The 15,276-nt window shown below is 37.9% G+C and overlaps 1 protein-coding gene across 1 annotated transcript in view; it reads right to left on the bottom strand.

Annotated features, from left to right (window-relative positions):
- Nucleotides 1–14,386, bottom strand: part of LOC135072139 (Ca(2+)/calmodulin-responsive adenylate cyclase-like) — a 101,167-nt gene extending 86,781 nt beyond the window's left edge. The window contains exon 1 of the mRNA XM_063966091.1: nucleotides 14,222–14,386. Coding sequence (XP_063822161.1) covers nucleotides 14,222–14,281 — 60 coding nt within the window. The 5' untranslated portion in view covers nucleotides 14,282–14,386. The remainder of the gene's footprint in view (nucleotides 1–14,221) is intronic.
- Between the last annotated feature and the right edge of the window lie 890 nt (nucleotides 14,387–15,276).

Genomic DNA, 15,276 nt, shown 5'->3' with positions numbered 1-15,276 from the left:
ACATACCTACATAAAATTGGGTAAATAGAACGTTACATAATAAACAACAATAGTGCGAATGAGATCTAGGCTAAACAAAACATGAATGCTAATAAATTGAATAACCTTATTATAAAAAGAAAATAATATAATGAGTAAGTAAATAGGCCGCAATAAATTGAGCTCGACGTACTCATACGAGTATTATGTGCACAGCCGCCTCAGCTGACCTCTCAAAGACGACACGTTCCTTGCTTGTAAACCGAAAAGAATAAAATTTATATTGCTGACATAACAGCTATAAAGTCATCTCTCCAGATACTAAATGAATAATTTTATCTATACTTATAATAAATCTGTAGAGAGGTCAATTCTGTACATGAAATATATTTTCAAAATAACTATCAGGGGGTGATTAGTGATCGATACTGATGCCAAAAATGCAATCAGTAAAATTTTTGTCTGTCTGTCTGTCTGTCCGTCTGTATGTTCCTTATAGAAACAAAAACTACTCGACGGATTTTAACGAAACTTGGTACAATTATTCTTCATACTCCTGGGCAGGTTGTAGTATACTTAGGAATTCCCACGGGAACAGGAATTGCGGGAAAATCCTTTTATATGAAAAATCTAAACCGCTTACGTTAGACGCTTGAAATTTGCCATAAAGGTACCTTAGTAAACTTAAAGCTTAGTTACAACAGGATATTGCAAAATTCCCACGGGAACGGGAGTTAGCGGGAAAAAACATTTGTATGAAAAAATCTTAACCGCGTAAGAAAGATGAAGGGGGTAAAACGGGATCCAAGCGTACGAAGTCGCGGGCGGCCGCTAGTTGCCAATAAATTTTAACAACATTGATGTATTCGATTATTCTGTGTCGAGCAGTTTAAGAAGTAAAATGTACGCAATCAAGACCGAATAAATTAACCATCAAATAAGCATTTCTCACAGTGATAAAATATTATTTTGTACAATTTATGATTATAAAATGTGATTTATTATGATTAAAATAGGTCATGCTCTTAAGCGATCCTTACGTCCGGTAGAGAACTGCAATTAGATGAAATGGTGATTTATGGTAACTTTAGACAAAAATTATATAACAAACTGTTAAATAAAGATCTAGCAGAAAAAGTAGTGATCAATAAACCGTACTTAATACTGTATGTAGCACAGTTCAAGAGTTTCTGCAGGACCTAAGTACGAATAATGGCGGCTGCCCAAAATTAATAGGGCATACCACAAAATAACCTGGCTAATGAGTTGCCGGCCCGGGACAATTAATTAGTGCCCTGTCTTAGAGGAATTAGGACGAAAAGTGTACCCACTGGTAGGCTCACAATTGTTGGATGTTGTAGGGTAAAAGCACCGGTTTTGGTCAAGTCTTACACATTTTTTGGCGACTCTTTATTTTCAGTAAAAATAAATATTCTATAATCTTTAATATTTCACTGTTTATGAAGTCGTTTTTAATTTTACAGTATTATTGATACTCATTTTAATTTTAAGTGGTCAAAAAAGATACTACCCAATACTATTGATTCACGAGAACGTTACTGTCCACTGTAATTTTCAGAACGCTTGCAATTCACGTGCGTATAACAAATAAAATTGTTCCCGAATGTTGAAACAAAGCAATTACTATTCAATGGGCACAAAATTGAAATAAAGACCTGAATTTAAACAAGTCCGCGGCCAAAGTGACTTTTTTCTGATTCGAGAATTCGTTGTGGAATAAACTAATAATGGAATGTTACAGGATTTTTACGTTAACAAAATTATTAAGAAGACGTTTAAAGATGCCATCTCATTTTATATGAATATAGGTCTTCTAATCATACAATTTGTTTTGTGTCTATAAAACACTACATTTAGATACGTAATGTATGTTTTTGTTAATGTAAGTAATCTAAATTTATGCGAATTAAAGCACTGCTATTTAGGATTTCTAAAAATAAGTCGGCATTGAATCTTTGACAATTAACTATCCTAATAAAAGTTGCAGAATGTACACAAGATTCACACTTTTATGCCTACCGGCGAATTTATAACGATCAGTCCAACGTCAAAATCAGTCAATTTAATGGCACGCTCATTAATAATAATTACAATCAAATGCTCGCGGTGAGGTGAACACCCACAAACAATATTGACACAAACGAAATGTTCGGCAAATAGCGCCATCCATCAATGCTGCGAAAATTACCTGTCAAATGAAACAACCAATTCCCTTTAACTGATACTGTTTAGATAAGTATACTTAGTTGGGTAACATAGTATTACTTTTTTTTTCATTTAAGTACAAAATTTCTTAACGATATAGAGCAATCTCCCAGAGAACCTTAGGATTAAGCACATGTAAGAGTAGTCCAAATACACATGTAAAAAGCTGAATTTTTATGCACAAAGTTGCGTCGAATAATCAAAGTAAACATACCTAAGTATACCGATTGACTTTCTCTTATGAGAGATAGGTTATTCATTAGGTTAACCTTTAACATCTCACGTAAATAATTAAATTCATAATCATATTATTCAGTAAGATAGATGAAGGGGGTAAAATGGGATCCACGCGTACGAAGTCGCGGGCGGCCGCTAGTCATATTCATAAAAGCTTAACCCCGTAAGTTTTACATAAACGTATGTCCAGCAAACTGCCGTAATTACTCGTACTTTCCGAATGGTGGGTTGTCCACACCCTCATGCTGGAAACTCAATTAAAATACGGAAACTCGCCCTTTGAGTCGGCGCCACCACTCCTCATTTTTGTAATACACACCGGGGATTTCAATTTCCTAACAGACGTCGGTACATCTAGCTAAACACTTGTGTCTTGTGTGGTCGTAATAGGTGTTATTTTGGAACAAAAATGTAGTCTAATTTGCCGACAGGAGTACTTAATCGGAATAGGAACGTTACGATCGAATATTACACAGAATAAAATCTCTGAGTAAATATAAGAAATGAAAATATGTTTTGCTGGTTGATAAATTGATAGATTACAGACACGTCCCTAGTGAGTGAATAACATAATTAAAATAAGCTTACTTAATCCTTTAAAAAAATCTTATTAAATGTATTCAATAAATTGTATTCTCTTTTTCGCTTTTTTTGTAATTGATAAAACTCTAATTAAACCAAAGAAAAATGTTTCCACAACCGTTCTACCTACTTAACCGTTAAAATCCCCAATTTATCCGTTCTCATTCATATCAAACAACTCTAATTCTCGCGACCGACTCGGAACAAAAAAGGCTTCGGATGAACGCGACCCACTCGAGCTCTCGACTCCAATTTTAACGATTTAACTGAAAACGACCGACTGCGCACTTGGTTTAATGAACTTATTATACGTGTAATCTAAAAGATTGAGCTGGGAGACGATTCTTTTAGAAATCATGGAACCGCCATGTAACTTGATGTTACTTGAATGAAGACGTAGCGTGGGCAGGCCTCCTACTAGGTGGACCGACGATCTGGTAAAGGTCGCGGGAAGAGCCTGGATGCGGGCAGCGCAGGACCGTTCATTGTGGAAAACCTTGGGGGAGGCCTTTGTCCAGCAGTGGACGTCATTTGGCTGAAACAACAACAACAACAACTTGAATGGGAAATACCTATTTAACATTACTGGGGGTTTCTGATAAAATGCTACAAGAATTTCAAGCATCGGATATTAACAATTCTCATGCAATTTTGTCTTTGAATACAAACTAGTACACATGGATCAAAGCAGGTGCAAGCACCTCAATAAAAAAAATCGTTCAATTAAAAGGAATTCTTATTTATCTCTTTTGCTGCAGGGATCCATCCTTAATCATTATGAGTAAACAGAAACATTGTCCAGTGACTAAGTTTCTCACACTCAGATCGCACGACTAACATAAAAGCAAAAAGGAATCGCTCGTGTGCTGTGTCACGCACGCGCCTTGGATGGATAGTGATCTGCGCTCATCCAGCTAGCGGTTAATTACTCTTATTGAGTCACAGTCTGAGCGGCGTTTAATTTATTTATAGTGTTTATGCGGTAGGCAGTGAGGCGTGCATTATCCAGAGTTATGCAAATCAAATTCGAGTTGTCCACCACCCGCGTTGAAACGTGGTCGCCCCCGCGTTTTGACTCATCGACAAATTATACTAAACTCACGCTCCCAAGATTTACATACCTTTCTAAAGTTCTGCTTTCTTTTGTAACTGTGCCGGATAATAAGACAATTTTTCACGCAAATCTAGACAATTTTTCTCTACAAAGTTTAAGAGCCTATGCAAAAGTTTTCTTGGAGCTACAAATCTAATAAATAATCCGGAAAAAATGGACAACTTGTCCCCATTGTTCATTCACTCGGCAAACATGTTCGAGAAGCTTCCAAGGAAAAAACAATACAGCACTATAGAATGTGTGTGGTTTTGGGGCGTGATAAGAGGGCGTCAACTGTCTCATCATGTCATTGACTATGAATACGCCGGTTCTTCCTTATCGTTGTTTCAAACGAGATTGTAATATAAGCGGTCGCAGGGTCACACTTTCAATGTTTTACTTTCGTTTCGCTGTCTACTTAATCATTGAGATTCTTCTTACTATTAAATAATTAAAGTGAGCTAATCATACAATAAATATGTAGTTGTAATTGTTGTAAACAACACCAATAAGAGCCAGTAGCACCTGCAGCAGGTTGTACTAATTATGAAAAGTGAAACGTCTACCTCGACTACCGCAAGACTTGTATGTGTCGTATGTGTTATATGTAGTTAGGCGTAAGAGACTTAACATACTTCCTGATTTTTTGATATGTTTTCTTATAAATACCACCACGATTTCATAGTGTTCCATAATAAACTTTACGTAGGTACAGGCAGGCCTGCTATTAAGACATGTGTGAAAAGCAGTTCTAACAAAATTAATTATAAAATACATAATTCTCAGAAAAGCCACGACTCTACAAATTCGGAATTGTTCAAAACTCCTTCAACTCCATTCAGATTGAGATACTCTGTCCCGTAATTAAATTAAACTCTCAGCTTTGATTGCCCAAAAGTCCGCAATGTTTATGTTCTAATAACAAGGGAAAATCGGCACAAGGCGATAGATCTAGGTAACTTTATAAGTAAAACACTAAACATTCACTTTTTTTTTATCTTACAACAAAATCACAAGCGCGCGTAAACGCACGAATTTCATCTGACGGTTACTCCCGAATTTTCATCTGTCATTCATAACCTGACACTGCACAGCGGCCCATTGGCCATTGATCACAAGGTTATTTGAACGTTCGTTTTTATAATAATCTAACGAGAAAGAGAAATCAAACAACGGATTTAGGAAATATTTACGCCAAAATGTCCGGTCCTGTCACAGCGCGCACGATGGAAAACTGATGGATGGTTGGCTTTTCATCACAAATATCAAAACGTCTATTGTTTTGACGTCCCTCAGCCGTCGAGTAAACTTACAGCGAGTTTAGTAAATCTTGGAGCAAAAGCTACAATAACATTCTATTGGTATTTGTTTAAATAGCAAGGCTGAACACAATTGCAGTCTATTCGGCCGTTATGACATCTATTCGGAGAAGGAACGTTTTCATCAACACAAATCAGAACAAGATAAACATGACATACTAGAGGAGAATAAACGACCAAGGAGAGTTGTAACCGAGGTGAGAAGTTACAAAGGCCATTTCCCTGAACCTATGACAGTTTATCGAGCTAACAACATCGCGAATTTTTTGCTACTTCGACTCTCCTTATCAGCTCGCTAACTATCATAGGTGCAGAGAAATCGGCTTTGTTCCAACTCACTCTGGTTACAATACAACTCTCCTGATCTCCTCGGTCTCCCCTACTTGAAAGTCTTTGTTCCAACGTTATAAAATCGTAATTTATTATGTTAATAGCCGCGGTACACGTCGAGACAGATCTACCTGCGTCTGCAACTTGGTGGTGGAAGAGGAAACTTATCCCTTATAAATATGCAAATGCTGCAGATTTCTGAAGTTGCAACTCGAACATGCTTTAGTCGTTAACTGCATTACTTTAAAAGCAATATAAATTTTTGCGCAAACAAAATGGAATTTCAGATGAATAACTTTTTTTGAGTTACGCAAGCTTTCAGCAGCATATTTCCTTCGTATTTTTCAGAAATGAAAAGCTCCGTATTTCGACATTCGTCCATCCAACTGAATTGCAAAAGCGCAACGCTTCCATACATTTGCAATAGTCACAAAAGGGTTTATAAATAACTTTCAACGTCCCTTTGGTTCTCCCCCATAATGTGAACATTGCGAATACATTATCGAGTGTGGCGCCATTATTGTGACCTACGTTGACCCAGTGGAGCGTGAATTAAAGGCCAACGCGGATGTTTAATAAGCGAAATGTATTCATACGACATTATAATAAAGCCGATGACTCAAATTGGAAACATACCTATTATGTTCATGCAACGACGTCGACGCAGGTAGAAACTGTACACCAACGGCACTAAAAGTACAAAGTAACTCCCCGACGTGGTTAAAAAATTATGTATTGCACTGCAAAGTTGATATGTGTGTACAAATAACTTGATCACTAAGTTAGTGACGCGAATTGAATTACAGTAGACATAGGTGCATTTAAAAAAGCTGTTTCTACATGAGGATGTGTCAGTCAGTACCTTTTTATGACAATGTCATAGTGAAAAGGCACATTATAACACGGTTTCATAGTTAAAGGCAAAAACGTTCAGGAGTATTTTTTCTTCATAAAATGGATTAGGTATACGAATGGAATCAATTCAATGAAGCACAAAACATCTTGCGACGTGACGGACAGCACTAATTATTTTTGGCCGAAAAGTAGGTAATTTATCTGAATCATTCGAAAGACCAAGCGTTTGAATCGATATGCGTAGTCATACCAATTTCCGAAACTGTAAACATTATAATGTTAGTAACCGTTATTGAATCTACCCAATATAACCGTAACCGATCAGTATAATTTCGAATAGCGGTAAAACAATGTAATTTAGTCGTTTTGTTCTTTCAGTCAATTTTACGAATACCATTACTGTGTGAAAATTTGATTGATTGTGAATAAATAAATGAATATTACGTATTATAATGACTAGCTGTGCCCCGGTGCCCGCGATTTCGTCGTACGCGTGAAAATGGTTGGATTAATTTTCCCATTTTTGCAAGTTGGAATATCAAGCTATGTAGGTACTATTGTTATTAGACGTAGCGTGATATAACCTTCCATCAAGCTATGGACTATTCAACACAAAAATATTTTTTCAAATAAGTAGGAACCAATAATTCCTAAGATAGCGCTTTCAACTAAAAAAATCCCTTCAGCTTTATAAAATTACTTTAAGTTTAAGTAAATAGCAATTTATAGGGGAGACCTAGGAGAGTTGTGACAGAGGTGAGTTGTGACAAGGACGATTTCTCCTTACTTAATATAGTTAGGAAGCTGGTAAAAACGCTTGTTTGCCGTTTTTAAGACGCTCTTCTTGACTAAGTACCTGCGGGCGGCGCAAGAGACACGGTTACGTAAATATGACGTCAGTGTACAAAAAAATGCGAAAAGTAAGTTTTTCTTCAAAATTTTATTTCAATTTATATCATGTTTTAGTATATGTGCACTGTTCTGTTATTTTTTCTCAAGTTGCATGGTTATTCAGGTCTCGAAATGTAGCACTGATCTTTTGTGTGCGCATCGTGTTTAGAAAATAAAAAATATTATTCGAACCAAGTCGTCATTTTAAACACCTAGGAGAGTTGTGACAGGCTGTCACAACTCTCCTAGCTTACTTAATTTTTCTGATGGGCCATTTCCACGATGTTTTTAGATGTTTTTAGTAGGTTCATAATTTGTATAATTGCATGCTGTTACTGTTTTGATTCAGAATGCCTAATAACTATACATGAAAGCCATATAGAGGAACTGCTTACTAGAGCCGAAACCTAGGACGTGGCTTATGAAGTGATTAGGTTAAAGGGTGAAAGTTTAAGATAATATGCTGCGACCTCTTACAATCTAAACTTGTCAAGATATATTAAGAAGAAAGAGGCTTATCAAGTAAACCCAGAAGGCAAAGCTCCGTCTATGGATTATACCACCGCGACTATTTTATTTTTACAGAAGAGGAATAAATAATTATATTAAGTGACTATTATTAGTTAAACATATAAAAAAAAAAATCCAGTGTCGTGGGAGAAAAATGAAAGCTGGAGAAATGTGACTCAATCTGTGTAACGACATCCTATAACACAGATACTAACTATTTGTTTTTATTAGTACTAAGGGATGATTAAAGTACTTTTTTGCTAAAAAAACATATTTGATTGAGTATAATAGTATTTTTATATCTAATAGATGAAAAACAATGCTGTCACAACTCACCTCGGTACCTGTCACAACTTACCTCGGTGCTAGGAGAGTTGTGACTAGGGCATGCAATTCGGATATCCGGATATCCATATTATTCGGATATTCGCCACATTTATTATTCGAATAGCATCTTTAGAATTATTCGGTCTTTTCGAACAATACGAATACGCCTTTCCTATTAAAAACTTGTAAAAATATCTGACCGCAAACTACTTAATAAAACTTAAAACTGTTAAAACTGCAGGCAGTAGTTAGCGGTAAGGTTAGATGAATGGACAAGTGCGCGCAATCGCAGATATCCATTCAAGTGCCAACCAATATTCGCGAAAAAGGTTAAAGTGCCAGGCATGGTTTCCGATGGTACTAGTGTTATGGTGTAGTTATCTCCTGTTGTAATGAGATTTTTTGTTTGTAGTAAATCAGCAGGAGTCCAGTGACTCAGTTGCCCTCAGTGGTCATGGTCTCTCAACTATCCTGGAATCTACTAAGGAGACTCCTGACACTCTTTGCAGTCTGCTGAATAGGAAGCCTTCAATGGTCATGAGTTGTTGGACTGATGAGTTTTTATGATTTGAAAGTTTATCCTTGTAGCGGAGTGTGTGACTCTTTATTTCCTCTCTGACTATGGGGGCAATGGCAAGTCCTGATAGATGACCCTGTTGCTGATATACCACGGGATTTGGTAAATCAAACGTATGGCTTTTATCTGGAAGCGCTCGATTATGTCGAGATTGGAGTTGGCAGCTGTTCCCTACATCTGTATCCCGTAGGTCCAGATAGGTTTGAGGATAGTTTTGTAGACCATCATTTTGCTACTGGTGTTCAGCTGTGACTGGACTCCGCAGCCACATCATGTTTCTTAGTTTGGCATCTAGGTGTTTATTCTTTGTCCATATATGCTTTCTCCAGGTTAGACTGCGGTCCAAGTGCAAGCCCAGATACCTAACGTCCTCAGCGGCTCAGCCTGAGGTATTTGGATACCATTAAGTTTAACCGGTGAGCAGGAGTTTCTTCTGAGAGTGAAGGTTACATGAACATGCACAGATTTTTCTTCGTTCGCTTTAATCCGCCATGAATGGTACCATTTCTCCATTTCCGTCAGGCTTTCTTGGAGATAGAGTGAGGCCGTGACTGGATCGTCGTGTGTTGCCATTTTTACATTGTCGTCAGCAAAAATTCCTGTGAATGTATTTGCAGTTGTTGGCAGGTCTGCGGTAAACAATAGGTATAGCACGGGCCCCAAGACACTACCCTGGGGTATACCGGACGTTATGTTGCATAGGGCAGAACAAGAGTCTCCAGATCTCACTTCAAAGCATCTGTCTTTCAAATACGACCTAAGTATGTCGTAGAACGGACATGGGAGGTTCTGTTTCAGTTTGTACAAGAGCCCTTTATGCCAGACCTTGTCGAAGGCTTGACTTATGTCCAAGAACGCAGCTGAGCAGTATCGTTTCTTTTCTAGTGCTTCTGAGATGATGTTTATGGTTCTGTGGACCTGTTCAGTTGTGGAGTGTCTTTCCCGGAAACCAAATTGGTGTTCAGGTATCAGATCACCGATGTGGGGCTTCATTCGTTTAAACAGTATTTTTTCGAATACCTTCGATAGCAGCGGTTTTTTTTTCTTTTTCAAGTACCTAGTTATTGAAGTTAGATGATTGTATTAAGCAAATTGATCCTTATTAAAATGATTATAGACAAAAAAGTGTTTTTTTTAATTTACATTATATTGAAAATAGCAGTATTCGAAAAAATCGTTTTATTCGAAGTATTCGAATACTATAAATTTTAGTATTCGAAATATTCGAATACCAATATCGAACGAATAATGCATGCCCTAGTTGTGACAGAGGGAGTGGTCTAAGATTTTGATGATTTTCTTAGAAACCCTAATACTTTAGTTAACTTTGGTGATTGTTTTGAAAACAGAAGGAACGGCGCTTCATTAATTTGTATGATTCATAGCTGTGGAATGTTTTTTGACCGAGATATGGCCCCTAAAGTAAAAATTGTCACAACTCTCCTAGGTCTCCCCTACGTTAATGATCGTAGCTTTTAATTTAAAATTACTTATCTGAGACCGCATATCCACAACAACCCTTTCGTACAACTGCCGAGTGCGTCTGAAAATAAATGCGAGAGCCGATTTAAATCCGGTCGAAACAAAGGTCAGCCGAGCATTCGTTTCGGAACGATCGCGCGTCGATAAATCACAAACGAATTGGAAACTACTTACGGCGGCCATTACTCAACTTTACGTAACTATGCCGACCATGCGAGCCACTCGTTTTATGTGAATCTATACTAATGTTATAAAGCTGAAGAGTTTGTTTGTTTGTTTATTTACTTGAACGCGATAATCTCAAAATCAGAAATAGGTAGGTAATATAATGTTCAATTTTGACAAAGTTAATAAAAAAGGTAGTCCACAAGGGGCACTTTACATGTCTTCTTATCTTTTGGGCCCTACCCGCGCTTCGCATAGCCCATTTATTTATCGAGGAAGGCTATAAAACATAATCACACATCGGACGGAGCAGTAAAGAAAAATGATTATGCTGAAAAAACGGGAAATATTATTGAAACTATTTTCACGCGCACGAAATCGCGGGCACAGCTAGTATACATACATGCGATACATTACTCCGTGGGTAATGATGGATTAATTGCAGACAAGTTAACTTAAGACACACGATTTATGAGCAAATAAATGTCTGCGATGAAAATATTGAATCTTAACTGCAAAATAAATAGATTTTAATGCACGCGTTTGAACCAATCATTCTAACGTACGTGCTATTTATAAGTTTGTTTTTGTTATGCCTACATGTTGCGATCAATCACCGTCGCCTACACCTTCCCATGGACACCTGAGCTCCTATAATATATTATAACCAAGAATATTATGTATAGCAGAACCGGCGAACTCATCTTTTATAAATATTCTATAGCCTATGTTCACCAATTGAAAGGTGAAAGAATTTTGCAAGAATTTTCCAGTAGTTTCAAACAATCTAATTATTCCTCTTTATAATATTAGTTTAGAAAGCTTCAAATCTTACCAACTTATACTATTAAACATTAATAGTCATAACTCACAGTAATAGTCAAAGATCGTTGTACCTGTAGCATAAATTAACGTGGCGAGCTGAAAGGAATCCAAGGCGCATTATGTATTGAGGATAATATTAGCGTAGTTGATCTCGCCCGAGGGATTCGCTTCATACTATCCAGATGCTCCTAATGAATGGGCAGCCCGAATGATATTAAACGTGAACACACAATAAAACAAAGGCATTCAAGGTGAGAGCACACCTACTTGGACGCACGCGACGACATCATAAAGGTAAGATGAAGGCGCTGGACTGGACGCAGGCCGCTACCAACCGGGCAACATAGAAAGCATTGGGGGAGGCATGTTCAGCAGTGGACGTCCTATGGCCGAGATGATGATGATGTAATTGGTGACGCACAAGTTTTGAATATTGTTTAAATGTAAGTTTTTTATTTATTTCGTTTACAACACTTACAAGAGTTACAAGATTAGTTTACCAGTGTTTCGTCTACGACTCTTTCGTCCTATTAGAAAGAATCGCTGAATTTAAATATGACATTGTTTTTCTATAAACTACGCTTACCTAAAAGCAACATACAAAAAATACATTAGATTTCAAGAGTATTTAAAGAATATATTTCTTTCTTCTTTAGAATATATTCTGAAAGCCGTTGATACTTTGTACCAAAATACATACACTCGAAAAACATAACCCTCCTTCTAGCGCAGTCGGGTAAAAATACAAATAGGTAAGGGGTAAAACCTCTAAGGATAAAAGTTGCTGAAAAACACACCTCACTATATGACTAACCGATAAAATGTTCACTAGGGATTAGTCCCACCCCTTTCGGATTTTTTCCACGCGTTTGTTGTAGACAGGTGTACAATCCCCTTAAAAGACCGTTGGGAAATAGAGCGTAGTGGTCATGCAATGCAGGCCAGAGATAAACCAACACTTCATTTAATTACACCCATTTTTTATTCACAAAATGAGCTACACTTTTACCGGGCGTGTGGTCCGACTGAGATATGTTTTATAGTTACAGATAAGTTACATGGAATTCTAATGTGATCAGTGACGTTAGTAGAACCCAGTTTCTATAATGCATATTTCGATTCCGATTCAATTGTCTCAATTCTTTGTATCTGCAGATTTTATCATTATTCCTACTGTTCCAAACAATATTTTTCAAACAGTGGTATATTGGTGTAATAATCATAAATAATATACTTAACCCTATACCCATACCCTACTCTAGGATTAATATCGAAAACTTATTGCCCGTTAACTACAGAAGGTGCACCAAAACAAATAAAAGATTTTAACGTAACTTTTACGCTATTCCAGTGGCCGTTAATAATACCTCAACGCGGCGGTAATCTGACCCCTTTATGTTTATTTATCAACTTAAATACAGCTCTTTTCTTTATTCTTTTCGTATTTTCTTCCTTTATTATCATGGAATAATAAAATTATTCTAACCTGTTCTTGTATACGGAACATATTACTCACAATAATAGCACTGTTTTTAAAAGTTTCTCATCTAAGACAAAAGCCTATTAAAAGACCAGAGAAAGTGAAAAGTTCGTATAAAATCCATTCGGCTGGTAACCATACATGCAGGGAGGGACCTTTAACGCATACTGAACACTCAGCAGAATTAATTGCTCTAATTGTTTAGTGCGATGTCAATTAAAACCATTTTAACTGCCAAATGATAGTGCACTTTGCTGCGCAAATGTTTATAAAGACAACAAACACTAGTGACTGATTAATTCAATGGATGAGAGAAACTAACCAAATATTGAACGACTTTGTACAAATGTTTGTACATAAGACTTGTAAGGTGACGTAAGGATTACTGAATGCTCTTAAAATAAGCACACAGAATAGGGAAATAGGGAAATAAAGTTTTTAACAGTTCAAGTAATTTTACAAGTACTTAAACCTAAAAATATCTCAAATACTGCGTATCCCAAAACGACGCGTCTCAAGGTCATCTTTTATTGTTAAAGAAGCCATGTGAAAGTTTATTCTCTCCTTTTTATGATTTTGGCGTTGTTTATTATTAGCTGTTATTATGGCACATGAAGAGCAAGAAGTTATTTAAAAGCTGAACTACGGATTTCATATTTTATAAGCCATACTAATGTAGTAATATAAAAGCTGTGTTCTTTTACATTATGAATTCCATTTCAGTACTGTAGTAACATACAAGTTTCTGCGTTATGATAGAAGTTTATTATAACGCTCATGAATATTCACGAGCAAAAAGAGATATCTGGCAGTATAACCGCTAAAAGGCACCGAAACCTTCAACTGCAGGTTTTATGGGCAAGGTTACGTTTGTTTGTCGGCGATGACGTGATCGGCACACGCGAGCCCTGGCGGACGCTACCCCGGGGACAAGGCTGCGACCTTCCGCCGATATTCAACTCGATACGTCAAACGCTGCATTAAACGCCATTAAGAAAACACCCCACAATTTGTACACAATAAACTTCATTTCCTTTGTTCATAAACCTGCGACGACGGGCCAGTCCAGTGGCCATAAAACAGTCAAGGACGACTATAACATTCCCGCCCGTTCCGAGTGGTGATAAACAAAACAAGACCTTTGGGTAATGTAGACGACACCGTTTAAAAGACACATTGCCTAATCCAATTAACGCCTATGACAGCTGTTGATATGATACAGTTGTTAATTTAATATTTGTAATTAATTCAGACTGGTTTTGGTCTGTTGTTAATCACTGTCAACGTAGTCAAAGTAATAGTAGCACGTGTTCTAAAACAAATAAGGTGTGGAGTTGACTGACCTGCTGCCAGACATGGTACGGGAAGCGGTGGGCGACGAGCGCAGCGGCGATTGTGTGCATCGTGGGTAGGACGACGCCGAAAGCTGCGGCGACTGGGGCGCCTACTGGTAGGAGGGCGTAGGCCGCGAATACGGCCCAGACCACGTGCGCGGCGCCTTCGGCGGAGGCGCCGGGGCCCCAGGCAGGCAGGGTCGCCGCCAGGGCCGCGCCCCCGCCGATAAGTGCCAGCCAGCAGGCGCGGGGCAGCCGCCGCTCCGGCGCCACGCCGCCCGCCCGCCCGCACCACCAGGCTAGGCCGCCGCAGAGCACCGCGTGCGCACTTAGTACGCCGACCTGGGAACGATGTTACAAATTAATGCTTTTGCCTATGTGTCATAAGTATTGCATCTCATTTTTCTAAAAAAATCTGTTCGATACCTTTTGCGTAAAGGAAATAACATCAACCATCCGCACAAATTTTCACGTATAAAATATGTATAAAAACTAATCGACAGTTTGGCTGGCCATAGAAATTAGTTCGCTTCGCTACGCAGCTCAGCTACGTCCCTATAACTACAAAACAGTCTGTCTCCAATTTTACATACAAAGCCCAGTAGATAGGCCTTTGGTAACATGGTAACTGCGATCCGGTTCCACTTGCCTTTATTGAGTGCTCTCAATATGAATATACACAGACAGTCAACGATCTTGGCTCGTAAACTTATTACAACGTAGACCTGCACTTAGAAACTACTTAGGACGCAATTTAGACTAAAACTGGTTTTAATCGAATTCTGCAATTAATATAGACTGATCAGTGATCAATTTGCGCTAAATTCATATTAACCAGTTAAATGAGCCCAACCCAGGTCATAAAGGATATGCGCTCCAGTTTGCGTGCGCCTCTTAATTTATAAGCCATGACAACAGATAACCCTCTCACTCATACGTATTGATTCGGTCCACGCCAGCCTTTTGTGGGCTCAATTTCGACAACAGCGAGAACTGACAAAAGCCTGGCTTAAAACTGACACGAGAGAGCATTGCCGTTATTTAATCGTTCCTTTGGCAGGCTG

This window comes from Ostrinia nubilalis, chromosome 5, assembly GCF_963855985.1.
Source record: "Ostrinia nubilalis chromosome 5, ilOstNubi1.1, whole genome shotgun sequence".
Classification (NCBI taxonomy): Eukaryota; Metazoa; Arthropoda; class Insecta; order Lepidoptera; family Crambidae; genus Ostrinia; species Ostrinia nubilalis.
The sequence above is the reverse complement of the archived record's forward strand: the minus strand, read 5'-3'. Positions and strand labels throughout refer to the sequence as shown.